This window comes from Pelobates fuscus, chromosome 8, assembly GCF_036172605.1.
Source record: "Pelobates fuscus isolate aPelFus1 chromosome 8, aPelFus1.pri, whole genome shotgun sequence".
NCBI classification, from domain to species: domain Eukaryota; kingdom Metazoa; phylum Chordata; class Amphibia; order Anura; family Pelobatidae; genus Pelobates; species Pelobates fuscus.
Genome location: NC_086324.1, coordinates 45590365 through 45608774, shown reverse-complemented (window position 1 = coordinate 45608774; position 18410 = coordinate 45590365). Strand labels below are relative to the sequence as shown.

General features: G+C 38.3%; 1 protein-coding gene across 1 annotated transcript in view; it reads right to left on the bottom strand.

Annotated features, from left to right (window-relative positions):
- The window catches only part of AGPS (alkylglycerone phosphate synthase), a 167103-nt gene that overhangs the window by 39793 nt on the left and 108900 nt on the right, over positions 1 to 18410 (bottom strand). The window contains exons 12-15 of the mRNA XM_063429777.1: positions 17058 to 17109; positions 12981 to 13057; positions 11284 to 11396; positions 6705 to 6774 (exon numbers count right to left, since the gene is read on the bottom strand). Coding sequence (XP_063285847.1) covers positions 6705 to 6774; positions 11284 to 11396; positions 12981 to 13057; positions 17058 to 17109 — 312 coding nt within the window. The remainder of the gene's footprint in view (positions 1 to 6704; positions 6775 to 11283; positions 11397 to 12980; positions 13058 to 17057; positions 17110 to 18410) is intronic.

Below are 18410 nucleotides of genomic sequence, written 5' to 3'. Positions count from 1 at the left end.
GGCAAATACTTAGCTTAGCTCTCTTTACTGTACTCCAAAGCAACACAAATCCGAACAGAACACAATAACCAATCAAAAAGCAGTAAGAGGGAATATAAGGTCCGTCAGTAAAGACAAATCTTATTTCTTGGTGCAAGTAATTATATAAAAGTATCAAAACAAGGAAAAGCAACAACGAGAAACCTCAGGAAAAAACAAAACGCAGGAGCCAAATAAGCAGCATAGCCGCTCCGTGAGTTCTGCGCAACTTCCGGAATCCCAAAAAATACTGACACAGAACAAAAACAAACCAAAAATAAAACAACACATGTGAAAGGTATCTCAAAATTGAAGCATAACAACCAGACATACACATCAAAGTGATGTCAAAACAGGAACACAGTGCATTGCAAAAATATAATAAAATCATCATACCGATATGAAATCACAGGTAAATAAAATGAACGGAAAAACCTTAATCACAACATTGAAGCACAAATAATAGAAAAGAAGAGCAAAATAGGAGAAGGGAAGAAGGAAAAATATTTGCACTCGGTCATTACTAAAATAAAGATTATAGGTACACTAAAGTGAACATAACCTACAATTTTACTACATGACAGGAGGCTTCATATTTAGCTTTCACACTCCAAGAAAAGTGAAAAAGAAGCGTAATAAAGTCTAAAATAAAAACTCTGATTGTATCCTCCCATGTCCAATCAGCAGAAGGTAAAATGTTGGATAAGGAAGCTCCTCAGGAAAAAGCCTTAGATGCTATTGCACCCTGAGCCGAATGCACAATAAAAGAAGCATCAATGCCTGCAAGGGATCAAAGTCAGCTAATTCACAGAGCCAAAATGGTGGAGAAACCATCTTATGAGGGTGTAGGTAGGAGGTTACCAATTTAGACTGTAACAAAGAAGATTTAGTCCAAGACAAAGGAAACGGTTCTTCTTTTAAAGAACAAGAAACATGTGGAGTTGTGTGACTGAAGAGGTGGTTTTATCAGAATCTGTACATATGGTTAAACAGGAACTGTTGCAAAAACATGATATTAAGAGATTATTTTTTTAATATGTGGTGTAACGGCTTCTTGATCTACAGAGAGATCAGACATTCATGGTCGAGAATTAGTTTTTTCCCCCATAGTTTTTTGCAAAATTGGAAATAGATTCAAAATGGGATTTTTGCCTTCTTTTGGATAAATAGCAACAATCTTATGTGAGGAAGGCTTAAGTTGATACACACAATTCTTTTTTTCAGCCAATATAAATATGTAACTTTGACGTTAATGGAATGAGAAGTTCTACCTAATAAGAAGAAGTGGGATAGAAAATTAAAGACTGCTGGAACAGGTGGTGTGAAGAGGTTGAGATCCCTTTCCAGACACCAACAACTATGAGTTCCATGTGGAAGGGTAGCACCTTCATGTGCTTGGCGCCAATTAATCCAACAGAAGGTTCTAAGCGATCTGCAATAAGCCATTTATATTCCCAGATTCAGTACAAGTGTCCAAGCCACCAGATGTAGATGGCCTTGGACTATCAGAGATTGAGGATTCCCCTGGGATTGGTGAGAAAAAGCGCAAAGGCCAGGATCAGCATCATGTCTAACAGATGTGGAAACCAGGCATGGCTCTGCCAGAACTGGTTGATCAGTAGAATGAATACTCTCGGGAGCCGAAACTGATGTAGAACCCTCACTATCATGGAAAATGGAGAAAAGGTATATGCTCCCTGGGGTGGCTGAACGTACAGGAAGGCATCCTCAGCTGTGCAATCCTGGTCAGGAATCAAGCTAAAGAAATTTTGAAGCTAATGGTTGGTTAGTGAGGCAAAGAGATCTAATGTGAACCAGCCATGTGACCTGTTGAGTTGGTGAAAGACCAACTCATTCATTTTCCAGTTGGTGCTGTCTCTCCAATGTTTGGAGAACCAATCCACTGTGAGATAGACTGCGCTTTGGGAGGTATTCTGCCATGAGAGTAGTATTACAACTGAAACAGATCTGAAAGAGGCTTCTTTCGTGACTTCTGAGAGGAAGTGGAATTGTGCTCCTCCAAGCTAATTGATATACTGAAATGCAGACACACTGTGCATCCTAAAGGGAACACAACAATCAGTGAGATGCATGGCTGAACTGGAAATAGCAAACAAGCCCTGTATCAGTTCCTTTCAAACTACTGAAAGACAATGCCTTTTGAACCAAGCGGTATACAAAAGGACACACAAACAATTCTTTTTGTGGACTTTTTTTCCTCCCCCTAAGCAATGCTGGGAATGTAGCACTGTCTTACAATGCAACTAAATTGCCATTTGTCTGTGTATATTTGGAATCCAGATCAGACTCCTTTTGGGTTGAGCACCCCACCCCTCCACTATAACCTTAATCTACCATGTTAAAATTAGAAGAGAAAAAAAAAAAAAAAGAAAGGTTCACCAATAATGGGGTACTGTGATGCAGTGCTGGGCTTAATACAATATGGCCATATGGTGTAACTGAATTCCCATATTTGTTTGCTAAGATAGGTGAATTTAAGTAGCCTTGTAAAGTTTAAAACTGCACTTTTTTTTGTGTGTGCTTATCAGCATTTTGTACATATTTTGGTCTTTACGGCAGAACCACTTCTGAGAAATGCAAATTTTGGGTGTGCCCCTCAATCCTTTTTTCCAAATCCAACCATGGTTTGCATGTAGATAGTTATGCGCAGGTTGTGCCTCAGCCCCATATACTGTCGTTGGATTTCACTATGAAGTCTGGCAAAGGTCTGAAGATGGCTTTTCCGATACAGGCTTCCATATGAAGAAGCCTCCATCGTAGTTCTGCTCTGAAATCAAGAGTGAGGTGAACCTTTTATCATACGAGAAAACTGGTCTTCAGGCATTGCATCAATCAATCAATAGTGCAAGAGGCCAGGGTAAATTTCCTGGATAGAGGACAATAGAAGCCAGACCACGCAGGCCAATGTGAGAAGAGGTATGAAGTCTCCAGTAAGCGAATAGCAAACTGCGTCTGTTACCAAAAGTGAAGCAGTGTCGCAAAAGACCAAGAGATCATCTAGATACATCAGAACATGGATAACTTGGAGTTCAAGTGTGCCATCACTAGTTACAGAGGTTTGTGAAGCACCATTCCTGAAAGGGAGGTCGGTGAAATAGCATAATTGATCCATCCAACAGAATCAACAGAGTAAATCACAGCTTTCCACAGCTACTGGAACTGAGAGATAGGCTCCTTCAGGACAAATCGAGTTAACCAGGTGTTCTACAGATTTTCAAAGTGACTGGGGTGGATGTTCCTGGATAGAGACAGAGTGGAAATAAAAAAAAAACCTTTGGACAGTCTGAAGGATCCATGCACCAGATATAATTGCCATCCAGTCCTGGAGAACGAAAGACGGCTTTGCCCACAGTGAGAAGATGAGAATAAGTCTTAAATGGAGAAGTCACCTGTAGAAAAATTGAGCGCTAGCTCTGCCTCTGGAGTCTCTGCCATGTCCTAAGCCTTTGGGAAGCAGGTCCAGATGGTGGTCTCCAGGAAAAAGGAAGTGGGTTGACTGATTCAGGGACAGGTAGGACAAAATCAACCGATAGCATGGCCCCACTACCGACCAGACCCTTCCAAAAACCTCTCTCAATGGGGTGGCTCTAAACACCTTACTGAGTGAAGTTTGAGCCTTGTTAAGGATAGTGAACACATTTTTTTTTGTTTTTTGTAACTTCATAAGGAAAGCTTCATTAAACAAAAGCCCCTTGGCTTGAGATCTCTGATCTGAAAGTTTAGAGGCAATCCTCATAAGTGCAGCCTTTTGTAATTTGGTGGAAAGCATGATATTTACATTCCTCAGCAGGTAAAAGGAGTGTTGAGATCATTCTTGTACATAGTTAGAATCCAAAAGAGTGTCCTGGGAAAGAGCGTTGTCTGACATATAGAGAGTTTTTGCCATAGGCCCTGTAATATGCAGAAACTTGTCTTGGTCAATTTTTTAACCCTTCTCAACATCCTCCCTTGGATCGTGCCTGGTTGTAGACATGACTATATTGACAGTGGAGTAAAACTCCTGAAGAGCATTTCTAGGACATTCTGCCCTGTGTCATTTGGACGACTGGTCCGCTTCCTGATCCAAGGCATCCAAATCCAACAATTCCTCCATCTCTCGGCCCAACTTCTATGTGAAACCCTTTCTGATGGGAATTGGGTTAGAACTTTGGAGAGCGCCTTCTCCACAGATACAGCCACTGCCCCATTGATCTTTGCTTTAAACTCCTGGGATTGATCAGTGGAGTCCTTCGTTCTCATCTCTGTAAACAGCCTTCCCAAGAGAAGTGGAGACAATAATTAGTTTATATAGCAATAAGGTGCCCACGTGCCAGCACACAGAGGATCACTGAACCTGGCTATAAAACTGTGACTCATCCAGAACAGGCGCTGATAGGGTAACAGGTGCCTTAGGGAGGCTAAAGGCTTTGATGAGACAGGAAACAACAACGAGGACCCTGTGCAGGGAAAGGTTTAGGAGGAAACCCTATCTTTGTGATTGAGTAATTAATTTGAATTCCAGGCAGTGGTGGGGAATACTACAGAGAAGCAGGCTCACCCCCAGATAGCAAGAGGGCTGTATTCACCTGATCCTGCATACATTATAACATTACAGCTGGGGTCAATTCAGACAACATACAAGATCCAGCGCTCTCACTCATTCACTAAACAGCAATTTAAAAACACCTAACGTAGGCAAAAATAATGAGGGTTTAGTTGAAGTATATTGTCATAAATTGCATAAGCCACAACTCAAATGTACCCCAACCACGGCAGGTCCTATCTTTTACAACATAATGCCTGCTCTTATGAGATTAATTCACTTACTTGGGACAATTATAATGTATGCGTGTTCAGGTGAGACTAGGTTTTATGCACAATGTGGGCACTCACACACACGGGCGCACACACGCACACACACACATGCGAGCACACACGTTGGGACCTGCCTAAAATGGGGTACATTGGCACTGTGGCAGGCTTATGCAATGTATGATCATATATGTAACTAAACGCCCATTATCTTTGCCTAAGTTATGTGTTGTTAAAGAAAACCATCACATTCTTTGAGCTTTGAAATTGCTGTTTAGTGAATGACTGAGGGTGCTTTTTACATAGTAAGTCTTGTAGGTTACACACACCTATATGAGGGATAGCCCCAATTTTACACCATGGGACTCACCCCATGTACAACAGCAAAGAGCAATATAGGCATACATGGTGTGACTCACGCCTGAGCCCAACAGTGGTTACAGTACCAAAGTCACCAATGACAAAAAATGTTGAAACAGTGGCAAGTAGTCTGGAGTACCTGAAGACACAATGGTGACACAGTGTGGTTGCACCTTGGGGGAGAGAATAGAGGCATCCACACAGAGCTTCAGAGGCAGAATACATGCACTTAGGCCGAAAACAAATATGGCCACCATAAATCTTGTGATCTTGCAAGACTCAAGATAGTCGCTGCACAGCCACGTTGGTCCAACAGGAAGCAAGAAAAGGTCAAGGAGAAGTAGTGACTGGATATCAATCTACAGTCATGGGAAAATAAAAGTACACCATCTTTGAATTCTATGAGTTTACATATCAGGACATAATCATCTGCTCCAGGTATTAAAATTAGGTAAATACAACCTCAGATGAACAACACATTTATTTCTGTTAAATTATGACACGGTGTGCTGTCATGTGTTCATCTAAAGGTTGCATTAACCTTTTTCCCATGGCTGTATAAAGAATAAATAAGGGCAAATAGCTGAAAAGACATAACAGCAAACAGAGACCCAGAGTAATGTCACAGAACATAGAACTCTGACATTGATCGCTATACATCACTTACATTCAATATTAGAACAAAACCAAAGGAGAAAAAAAAAAAAAAGTTACTTACCCACTATCCCAAATCCCTATGCACATTTAAATAACTCGAGATTTTATTTTAGTATTGCTCCAATGACCATTTAAGTGTAAGCATCCCTGCCACATGGTAAAACCTCTTGTGTGAGTTCTACACTAACAATTAACCTTGCAGTCTTCAGCTATAAGGCAAAATCTCTAATGAGACAGAGAGGGGTATTTTTTATAAACCCCCTACACACTTATTAACCCTTAACCCTTAATCTCTGAATTTGCAATTTAAAGTACAATGATCGAGGGCTAAGAAAAAAACAAAATGTTATCCTTACATAAACGTCCAGCTTAGCTCTAGCAAACCCCTTTTATCCACACGGATATTAGAAAAATTAATTGTTGGGAGAAGAAGTAAAAAAATAAATATAAAAAAAGGGTTCTTTAATACATAAACTTTTATTTTTCTCACTGCCCTACTATAAATATCTTTACTGCAGATTGCACGATAGACCAATGATGGGGCAAGGCCAAAAATTATTTTTTTTAAAAAAAGTAATAAAAATAAAAATAATAAAAACAAAACACACACCAGGGTTTCTCACATTGATTATTTTTATCCCAGAGGCACATCTGCACATTCTGAACTAATGCATCTATACATAGAGCCCAGGAAAAGGGAAAGAAATTGACGTGAGGATGAAAGCATCACTCTAAAACGTATGAGACCAATTTTAAAGAATCCTTTGTAAAGCTTTCAATACTCCTTTAGGGTCAGTATATGTCAATATTGGCATTGATGAAAACACAAAGATGCAACTGAAGTTGCAGGGACCTACCCGAAGGTAAGCGATGACAAATGTCAGCATGTAACCCCTCTGTCCATTATCCTCGCCTGCTGCCAGACCCCTGAAATTGGAGAGATAGTTAATGATTTACTGAAAGTAATGCCATTCTTTAAGAGAGTACCATCATTTTAATTAAATATATGAAATAATTAGAAATAAAACACAAATGTTAAGTCATATGTCCCAAAACGTTTCCAATGAAATAATAAGTAACTATTCTATATGACCATATTTAAAAAAAAAAATAGAATGAGCAAGAGAACATTAATAAAAAGTGACAATTATTGACACTGAAAACATTCAAAAACTATTCTCACGCAACAGTTTGCACATTTTAAAAAAACAGACCTAGGGGTTAACGGTGAAATGGAGGAAACTGAAAGCTCTGTTTTGCAATGTTGGCTAAATTGATAGATTTGGAAAATTCTGAACTCTGCTAGAGACACAGCCTGAATTTTGCAATTCAGTTTGCACAGTTTTTATAACTCACAGATTATTAATATGTTAGAATAATAATAAACTTGTCATTAGATTCATATCAGTAATATCGTAATATGTAGACATATGCTTTCCCAACGTAGGTGGGGGAAGAGTGTGTGTGTGTGTGTGTGTGTATAAACAGGATTGTATTTATGTCTGTGTATATGTATGTGTGGGTTGCATTTTTGCCTTCATGAATATTCTGGATTCTTAAATGAGAATACATGAATTCTTAAAGGGACCCTATAGGCACCCAGACCACTTTGGCTCATTGACGTGGTCTGGGTACAGTGTCCCTGTCAGTTTAACCCTGTAATTGTTATTATTGCAGTTATTGATAAACTGCGATAATTACCTTACAGGGTTAACTCCACCTCTAGTGGCTGCCCCCCTGCTCCCCACCCAGACGTCAGCTGAGGAATCGGAGCCTTAGCCAGGGCCGAGGGATATCAGCGCTGTAATTAGGTAAGTGACAAAAAGGTTTTTAACTCTTTCAGCGCTGCAGGAGTGTGGTACTATAGTGCCTGAAGAACTATCTTTATGTTCTTCTGTTTCTCACGTAACGTAATCAGACCTTTATAAATTTCCCTCATTTTGCTTTATCCCCTGTACAACAACTCAACTTTGAATTATATGTATCATTTTTGTACAGGAATGCTTTAGACTTGAAAAGGGGAAGATCTCCCGAAAGCCTGTCATTCCAAAATTATGTTAGTCCGATAAAAAGAATGATATAGAGATAGAAAGTTAGAGAGATAGATAGGGCTAAGATATACTTGGGTAAGAATGCAGAGTGATCGTGTGAAAGAAATATATATATATATATATATATATTTTTTTTTTTTTAAATGATAATTATCTTAATTACTCTGCAAATGACTGCAGCCTGATCAAGATTAATATGCTGTATAATTCCCTTCCTACAGCACAGTCTTTTACCCTTTGTGACACAAAATTATTTCACGATGTACAAGCGTCTACACTTGAAGGATGGAAAGAATTTGTATCCATGTCACTGAACACAGACCTGTGAAGTCTCTATGCTCCCTTGTCGGTTACTGTTTTAGCAGAAGAAGAAATAATCTTAATAAAAAGACGATATTAAAGGCCTAATGCACAAGAAAGTAAGTAAGGCCTAGAACATATTGTCAATTTTGGTTACTCAATAAAACATCGGAATAAGGAAGAGAAAATAAAAGAGAAAAAAAAAAAAGCAGAACAAATGCCATTTTTGCAGTGGTTTACATCGATCAGCCATACAATCAATCAAACCAGACGGACAGAGAACTCCCCATCATTACTCAGCCTGTTACTGAAGTGAAATGTTTTCTGTCCCTTTGTAACAGCACAAAACAATTAGTGACAGGAGGTGGGCTATTGACGATTTATCAAATCGCCATGATTATACAGTTTCCCTTTTAAAATACACAGTATCCAAACTGCTGCTGTGGTTACAACAAAGACATATTAAATATTAAACTCTTCTTGTGGCCTTCCTCTGTCTTAAAGGGGAAAATCTTCAATTTGTATTACATGCGGGTATCCTAGAACATAGATCACAATATTCTGCTACTATGTGCGTCTTAAAATGACTGGCAACGTACCCTGATAAAGTTTTCTTGGGATTTGGATACTACACATACATGAAATCGCTCACAGGCAATGCTTCAATCTGCATTTTCAAAAATGGAAATTACAAGTACTGTATATCTTAAAAACAAAACAAAAAAAACAAACAAAAAAAATGCTGCTATAAAGTGTGCTATAAAGTAAAAAGAATAAATAACGTAAAAGCCAACGTGTTACAATGATCAGATAGAAGAGAAGGCATTTGTGCATTTTTAACTTTTCCTAAAGGGAACAATTGGAACAGTTGACGTGTTACTATTACAACTGAAAGGGTTTCCATTCTAATCAATAAGGGCCCTCGTGGCTATAGTAAAGGTGAGTGACACCCAATTGATCCAGTGGTAAGAGTGTTCATGAGTTAAAGTGAAAGGAACTTTATTTTTGACTGTCTTCATTTTCCAACACTGCATTAAGTGCCTCCTTAACTTTTTTGATAATAAGACAGTTTGGCAATCACAAATGTAGTGCAGCAAGGTTCTGAGATCACTAATATGCTTTAATTCATTTATTTATAAAACATTTTACCAGGAAGAATACATTGAGATTTCTATCGTTTTCAAGTATGTCCTGGGTAATAAAGTTTTTACTTCACAAGTGTGCTCTAAAAGGACTAGTGTGTTTTCACTAGTGTCTAGTAAAAGATGTGGGTCGAAACATTGCAGTGGGTTCAATAAATTTGCCTTTTTGTATCCTGAGAGTGCCTGGACTTCTCTTCTATTTTTCCTCATCAAATATTTGGTTCCTGGTACTGGGTTTGGTCTGGTGCACCCGGATACATTTCAAATGTGTTTGAGTGTAGTTCCACATTCCTGCTATATTATAGTAAGAGATTCTGAGACCATTTGTAAACTGTAAACGGTTTGAAAGTCATTAGTTTGCAGTAATAGGTTTAAGTAACCACTAGTTAAGTATTTTAAAGTGTTTATCGCTCCACTGGCAAATAAAACATTGCTGCCTTTAAACTGCAAAAATAAAAAACAGAAACAAACCATAACTACGCTGGGTTTGAGGAGAGGGGGAAAACACATTTTTGAGCATAACAAGCTTTTCTGGTCAGGGAATACACTCAGAGGCGTCTTTGCTCCATTCAATTAATATTCATCATGCATTGCACAGAATGTTCGCAGATAGGCTCAGCTGTGTCCTCCGCAGGGAAAGGCAACTCTATTTATGATACTGGAGAAATCTCTTCACAGGAGGAGAAGGTAGTGAGGTCACGTTGAACCAATGAACGCTCTTGCCCTAAAGCAATGTCTTCCTTGAATGCTTTTACCTCTGAACTCATAGTGTTGATTAATGAAGCAGAGGTGTCATAGAGATGGATATACCAGAGCGACAGGAGAGTGAAAGCACTCACCCTTGTAACATTATATCTGATGCAGGACAAATGAATATACATTTAATAAATATTCAGAGCATAGGGTAAAAAGCACGCCCTAAGCAGCAATATGCTATGTAGCATGGAGTATGTAAATCATCTGATACACATCTAGGAAAACCTACTGCAGCTTGGAAGATTAGCTCAATACAGCATGTCACTAAGCGCTACACAGAAATGTGTGTTTCTAGCCAGGGCAGGTCACTGTAAGCAAATGAACCCGCAGCATCATAATCATATAAGCAGACGCACTACAGGAGAGTTAAATTATGGCAAGGCCTTCAATAAGCAGGTTTACGTTAAACCAAAGTGTATTGGGCTGAAAAGTAACTCCTGCGGTCGTGGGCTAAAAATATTGGTGGTATATTAAAAAAAAAAATATATATATATATATATATATATACACACACACATTTAAAAATGCAATACTGTCTCTTGATGGAACTCTTTAGTAAATCATAAGCCTTGAAGGCTTCTTCAGAGTGATGGGACAAAAGAATCTGCCTTGCCCCATACGTTCCACTGTTTTTGCGTGAAAACCATGCTACTCTGACGCTACTACTTCTACCTTTGTCCATCGGCAATGGATAGAGAGTGTAGGACGTGCGTTAACCGATGGTTTTCTGCCTATTATTGCCACACAAAGTTGTAAATACACATGAATGCCTTTTTAAAGTGGCTTTATGTATAATAGGCAAAACCACAGAATGCGAGCAATCCGTAAAAAATCTGTATCCGTAAAAGATATCGGTTGATCCTTAGCATCAACCGTGACTTTGCATGATAGTGCCAAGGATAAGCTCTCTTCCTTTTTATCCCATAAGACGAACTACATGTATAAAAATAGAACAAATATGCTTTGCCCCACTCAGATGAAGGAATACGTTGCATTCACGAGTACACATGTTTGACCTGTCTTGTAAAGTATGGGGATAGTAAATAAAAGTATGGGGATAGTAAATAAAACAATGAAAGAAAATGTTGGTGCACACTTGGGATCTGAGAATCATATTGTGGAAGAAAATATAGCTAAAATACAAAAATGCATGTAAACTTCACTTATGTTAACTATTTTTTACATACCCAAATTTAGCTGCAATATCATAAACTTGCTTCTCATGCTGTAGAACTTTCTCACGGTCCCCCTCGAATAACAAAGTTGCTACACAAAGCTGATTTGGGTCAAAGCCTTTAAACTGAAAGCAAATTAGGATAAAGAGGTGTGTTTAACAAAAGTACAGTAATAAAAAAAAAAAGTGCACACAAATTTGAAGTATAATAGTTATGTTTAATAAGCTTTTTACATTTGCTAAGATAGTAATCAAGTTTGACAATGAAAAAAGACCAAAAACATTTTTTTTATTACAAATTAGAGTAGGGAGCACCTGACACCACTGGACTGACCTATGCAGTCACAAAAATCGAGGTCATACAAACCTATTGGCAGCATGTAAAGCCCTATTTTCAGCAGTTCTGTATGCCAGGCTAATGTTAAATGGACACTATGATTACCAGAATAACTACAGCTTATTGTAGTTGTTCTGGTGAGTCTAGTCAGTGCCTGCATGCTTTTTGTTGTAACACTGTCTTTTTTTTTTTTACGAAAAGAGTGTTTACATTGCTCCTTAGGGTCACCTCTAGAGTGCAGCACTGATGTTCAGCGTCTCCATGCTGTGAATGGAGACACTGAACTTTTCCCTTAGAGATGCATTGATTCAATACATCTCTACGAGGAGATGCCGATTGGACAGGGTGGCTTTGGCTATGCCCTAGGTCGGTCTGCCTCCTTGATGATCTCAGCCAATCCAATATATGCCTATAGGCATTAAGCAAATTAACAACAATACTTAATCTACCTGAAAAAAAAAATGTACAACATCAAGAGAGAATATATGGCTTTTCAAATTAACACAGTGGCAGGCAATCCTACTTTATGGAACTGAACATAGTAGCAGGGCCTACACAGACATGTATATACTGTCATGGTGTGATCAATTAAAGAAATTATATATATATTACATAGAATTATTTCATAAAGAGACAACTTCTAATTTCAACATTAAAGGTTTATTAACAGTACAATAAGAATTAGATAGACCATATATTAGTCAGACAAACACAAACACACACAAGAAATCAGAAATAATTGGTCTTTGACCTTTCGGCAGTAATGGAGCAAAATAATAACATTTTAAAAATAAATAAATCATTAAAAAAGCAAGCTTGTTTGAATGTGCAGTGCTGGAGGCCAATATTAAAACCAGGTTGACGATAGAAAGCTCAAAGATCGGATACATCAAAGCGGAACAGGGATTTCCAAAATCAATCAGTCATGTCTACCAGATTCACAAGTCAGACTTAATGATCAGTACTAGTAAGGCTTAGGCTGCTTCATTTATTACACAGAGTTTTAGCAGCCATGATGCTACTGATGAAAATTGGTTTCTTTGTAGGTAATGAGACCTTTTATTGACTCTGCGGTTTAATGAATGCTTTTGCACATGAACTGTGAAATCAATGTCCAGCCATTCTATGATAAATTGCGGTTTTACTGGCCACTAAAATATGAGACTTTGCTGTGACATTCTTGGGATACAATTCACGAAGAAGGTCATGCATTACAAGACCGTTAGTGGCTAGTGAGTATCAACAGCCTTGTAATAGTTTGTTATGGGTAAACGGGGAACGTTTGATTGTGTGGTCTAGTAAAGGCACGCCAATTTTGAAAAACCCTTAAATACAAGGAGCAGAAGGTTCTAAAAGCACAAAATAACCGTTACCTTTGTGATGTAGAATTTTTTTAACCCATCCAAAAATGAAGTAAAAATTGAGGCCACCTGAGGTTTAAGAGCATGCCCTGTAAAGAAAATAAATACATGCACAAATAAATCAAATTTAAATGAAGAAACTGCTGCAGCGAGTGTACTATGAAACATTTCGCAGCTCAAATTGTACAAAGGAAAAGAGCATTTACAGGCAACGTTGTTTTTCTTTCGATTTGTAATTTTTGCAACACAAGCCAGCAATGCATTGCATTTAGGGCTGCCAAATCCCCCTGTACTCTCCTAGACACATCACTGTGTCATGCTGATGAACAGCACATGAAAAGTGCTACCGTTCAGTTTGCAGATTCATATGCTGTTTGGGAGTGAAATAAATGCACTAATCAAAGCATTCACTTTCGGTTTCATCCTTGATGGACGAACCACATTCCTTCCTGCAGCACAGGAATTCTACATACTGAAAGGCAGCAGTTTTTATGTCCTAACCATCAGCATGGAGAAGGGATACATAACAAGATCTAGGAACTCTAATTGCATTGCAGTGTTATGCCAGACTTCCTGGTAAGGAAGGCGATAGTGCAGAAGGCAATTGTTAGACACAGCCATGCCAGCCCAAGAACCAGTTTTTCATGGAAATCTTTTATAATAAAGATCATTAAGAAGGCCGGCAACCATTATTACACAGAAAACAAATTATTTGCATGTTTAACAGAAACAGAGGAAGAATAAAATTTACAGAACATTCATGAAAAACTGGTGCTTTTTAATTTTAAAAACAAAAGAAAAATAAATGAAAAAAACTAAACAAAATTTAACAAAATAGAACTCACAATTGTCATCTCACACTCAACATTATAGAACATCTCGTCTTCATACGGTTCTTAATTAGACATGCACAATATTGATAGGGATCTGGACTTTTTTTTTTACCCACAAAGTTATCAACGCGAGTACGGCGTTTGGGGAAGGAAACCAATTGCAAAAAGACATTTCGCACCTCGTGATGTTAAAGCTTAGTATAATAAACGTGCTAGGAAAATTCAGGCTTTGAAATGAACTTTGTAAATAATTCTCTAGATTTAATTTAGAAATGAGTTAAACTGAAACACTGGTATCACTTGCTTGAATGGAAACATATTAATGTTCATTAAAAAGCTCAAACTTTATTGCTGGGTCGCTTTTATTAAAGCACATCAATCACTGTCTTAGAGGGACACTAAGTACCAAAACCACTTCATTTTAAGTGGTCCATAGACCTTGCGCTTCTGGAAATGGGAAACTTTTTTAAATGTAAAACATTGCCGTTTTAAATACATTTGCCAGAGAACACACCTCTAGTAGATGTCAGACTGACCTGTCTAAAGCGGATTTCTCTGTTTTTCCTCTGAGAATTCTAGATTATTAATCCTCTCACAGTATGGTTTTCATTTGCTTTGTTTTCAAGACAATGTCACAAAAAAGCTAATCCCAATCCAGAGCGTGTTTAAATAATATTTCATGATAGATATTATGAAGGGGCAAGAGAACTGTAAGTTAAGGCTAAGTCTGCTAAAGGTCTTATGACACCAACTCTAAACATCTTGATCACAACCCAGAGATTATCTGTACTAAGTCGATCAGTGACACTTAAAGAAATCTTTACTTCAGTGAAGATAAAATCTTCAGTGCTTCAACTTTTTCATTCATTTTCAGAGAAGAGACGGGGATTCCCAGAGAAGAACTAAATCCATTTGAGAGTTCTACCTGTCCCCAACATGGGAGAAACAGATCCAAACAGTTTTGGCTCCCATGGACTTTGCTCACAATAGGAAGCAAAGACCCATCAGGGGTGACAGCTAGTACTTCAGCAAAGAGCTTGGTCGAGCAATGGGGCCCGAACAGAGCCAGGAATCCACATCCCAGTACTTGCTGATGCTCACTAGACCCCAGGGAAGCCACCCTCCAACTGTAAAAAGGTAACTTGAAAGGAGGGTGGCTATATAGAATATACTTTATAATGTGTAAATATTGCATGTAGTACTGTATGTATGTAGGAGGGTGTGTATGTGAACCTAATTAGAAAAATTCTCCAATTCTGTTTTCAGTTTAGCCACTGTGGCCTTAAAATTTGGAAATCACTTTGAATTCCTGACAGTTCTCTGTGTTTGATTAACACAAAGACAGATATATATATATATATATATATATATATATATATATTATATAAAAACAACCTCAAAAAGACTCCTGGATGTTTATTAAATGTGTAATCTAGTTTACAAATGTAACAGACACAGCAAAAATATTCTAAGCACAAATCTTCTTAAATCGATTTGTGGGTATAAATGTTACCCCTATAACTTTGCAAAATAAAATGGTGCAATTTCTGAGAAATCTCACGGTTTACAACTTTCCGTTTCCATGGCTACCAGAGGCAAAATTGCTTTGTCATCCACTCATTTTTTTCCATTTAAGAATTTGTGGTTTATCTAATATAGGGGTAGGCAACTTTTGGGACTCCAGCTGTTGCAGACTACATCTACCATGATGCTTTGCCAGCATTATGGCTGTAAGAGCATTATGGGAGATGTAGTCCAAAACATCTGGAATTCCATATGTTGCCTATCCCTGATCTAATACATATAAGTACTGAAATCGCAACAATGAGAACGTTCTTACAAAGTTAGATAAAATACCACTTTAAATTATATTTTTCTTGTTCTGTGTGACATTAGTACAGTATGAGGAAAGTGCTAGATGCTAGTCCTTATTGCACAAGCAACGTTCTTCATAAATTCGCATAATTAAGGAAAACAACCGTCTGTGTACGCCATCTACACACACTATGTCTGTGGGGGGGTTGGGGGCGGGGAGATAAATTCTCAATTTCTAATTTGCTTATATTGGGATTGGTAGAAAATGTACCTATAAATTGCCTACAGAATTTCAGAATTACACATTATTCAAGTGTAATACATTCAGGGGGTCCTAGAGGTCTGAACTCCCTGAATTCCTTGAATACACTTAACATAAGTAAAAAAGTTATTGGTGAGCAAAAAAAAAAAAAAAAAAAAGGACAGAAAAAGATGTTAAAAAAAAAAAAAGTTACTGAATTAGTCAGGGTGAGATAAACTGGGACATTTACACAAGCAGGAGAACAAACCATTAAAAAAAATGATCACATATTCCAACGTCAACTAATTTTAAAACAAGTCAGTGGCACAACATTGTCAACAGTGCTGTATTCATGGATGGCTTTTTTCCCATTCATTATTTAGTACAGCACAACCAATATTTTTGTACAGCATACAATGTTTAAGTGCAAACAGCCCAAACAAAATAATATAACAGAAAGACATAACAATAATGTAGAGGTGTTGTGCTCAATTATTGCTAAATACTCCCTCCCCCGGGTTCCTGGGCAAGAGAGGATAGCCCGCGTCACCAATCAGTGCACTACAACAGGAGTTATGGGGTTTCTTTTTCCAGAGATATTTAGCAGCAGCGGCACACCATTTGTGTCCACTTAAGAATATTTTATACCATAATATACCTCAGATCAACACAGGTAGTGCAGGGACTCATGGGAACAGGCATTAAACGGAGATGTTAATTCAGCTTACTCCTCAGCCTTGTATTAAGGTTGTTTTAAAAAAAAAAAAAAAAAAATAACCTTATGGCTTTAACATCAACATTTATATATAAAAAAAAAAACACACTTGCAACCAAATGTAAGAAATCTATATTTAATCTTTAACAGCTTCTCGTTGAAGATTTGCACTTTATTAGGAATGTGATACCATTCAGTAGTTCATTTGTTTCATTCGCTGAAAAACAAGAATGTGATGGATCCCTAATCTAAGTTCTGGTTCCTAACTCAAGCTTTGTGATTCACAGACAGCATATTAACAAGACATTGTGAAGGTTAAAATAATTACATATTGATTTGTATTGATTGTTAAACAAGTCTTTTAGTCTGATGTTGTAATCCTGCCCGAGTAGGCTGTAGACACAAGTGTTCGACACATGATGATGCAGAATTACACTAACCCAAAAGTGAGCACAGATGTTCGGAAGACACGAAAATTGACTTACCAAATTGAAATTGTGCATTGTCCATAAGGCGAATTGAAGCGGGAGCACATCTCTGTAAGAAACAAAGAAAATGCAGTCAGGATTGAGAAAATAAACTATGCACACCTTTTTCTTTCTGATTTTTTTAAGATGCCACGTGACTGCCAAAGATAACATTTCCAGCAGGAATTACTCTTTCTTTTTTTCCCCTTATGACAAGCATATATGGTGCGGATGCTCCAATAACAGACACCAGTACAAGCACAATCAGTAGAATCAACATAGATTCTTACATTTTTATTAGTTCACTGTCATCCACACAGAACACATCAATCAGGCATGAACAAGCACCTCACTCATTTGGTACATCAGGTCACTGGCATTTAAAGGGACACTCCAGGCACCTAGACCACTTCTGCCCATTGGAGTGGTCTGAGTGCCAACTCCCATCACCCTTAATTCTGCAAGTGTAATTGTTGCAGGTTTTATAAACTGCAATAATTAACTTGCAGGGTTAAATCCTCCTCTAGTGGCTGTCTATCAGACAGCCACTAGAGGGACTTCCGTGTTCTTAAAACATGAAAAGTGTTTTAAACGACGCTGGACATCCTCATGCTATGCACTGCATTGAATAATGCTTTCCTATGGGAGGCCTAATGCCCGCACGGCCATTGCCATGCATGAGCCTTACGTCTCCACGGTCTGCGGGGGAGGAGCGTGGGCAGAGCCTGACCAAGCGCAGAGAGACATCGGCGCTGGATTTTGGTAAGTTCCTGAAGTGGTTTAACCCCTTCAGCAACATGGTATGGGGGGTGGGAGGGAGAGGGGCACTGTAGGTTCCTACAGTGCCAGGAAAACGGATGCGTTTTCCTGGCACTGGAGAGTCCCTTTAAGCACAGCTGGACTGAGAGGGTTCCCTCAGTAAAGGAGTTGCCTATAGAGATGAGTTATAGATCTGTAATATTGTTAAGCAAGCAAAGCAGGAAGGGGAATTGGATGTACTTGTCCATTTAGGGACAAATGACTTGGCTTGCAATGAGGTTTCAGAGGTTAAGGAAGTTTTTAGTGTTTTTGCCAATGATATACGGCAGGTTGCTTCCACATTGTCATTCTCTGAAGTTCTGCCTGTGCATAACACTCAGAATGACAGGCGGATGCGTATTAGGGACTTTAACTTGTGGCTTGGTGAATGGTGTCGGGAGCAAGGATTTGGCTTTATTGCTCATGGTAGCTCTGTTTGGAATGGAAATAAACTGTACAAAAAAGATGGTTTGCATCTTTCTCAAAAGGGAACAAATGTTCTCAGTGAGCAGTTCAGAGGTTTTGCTAGGATGTATTTAAACTAGGAGGGGGGGGCAAAAGGGTGATAAAACA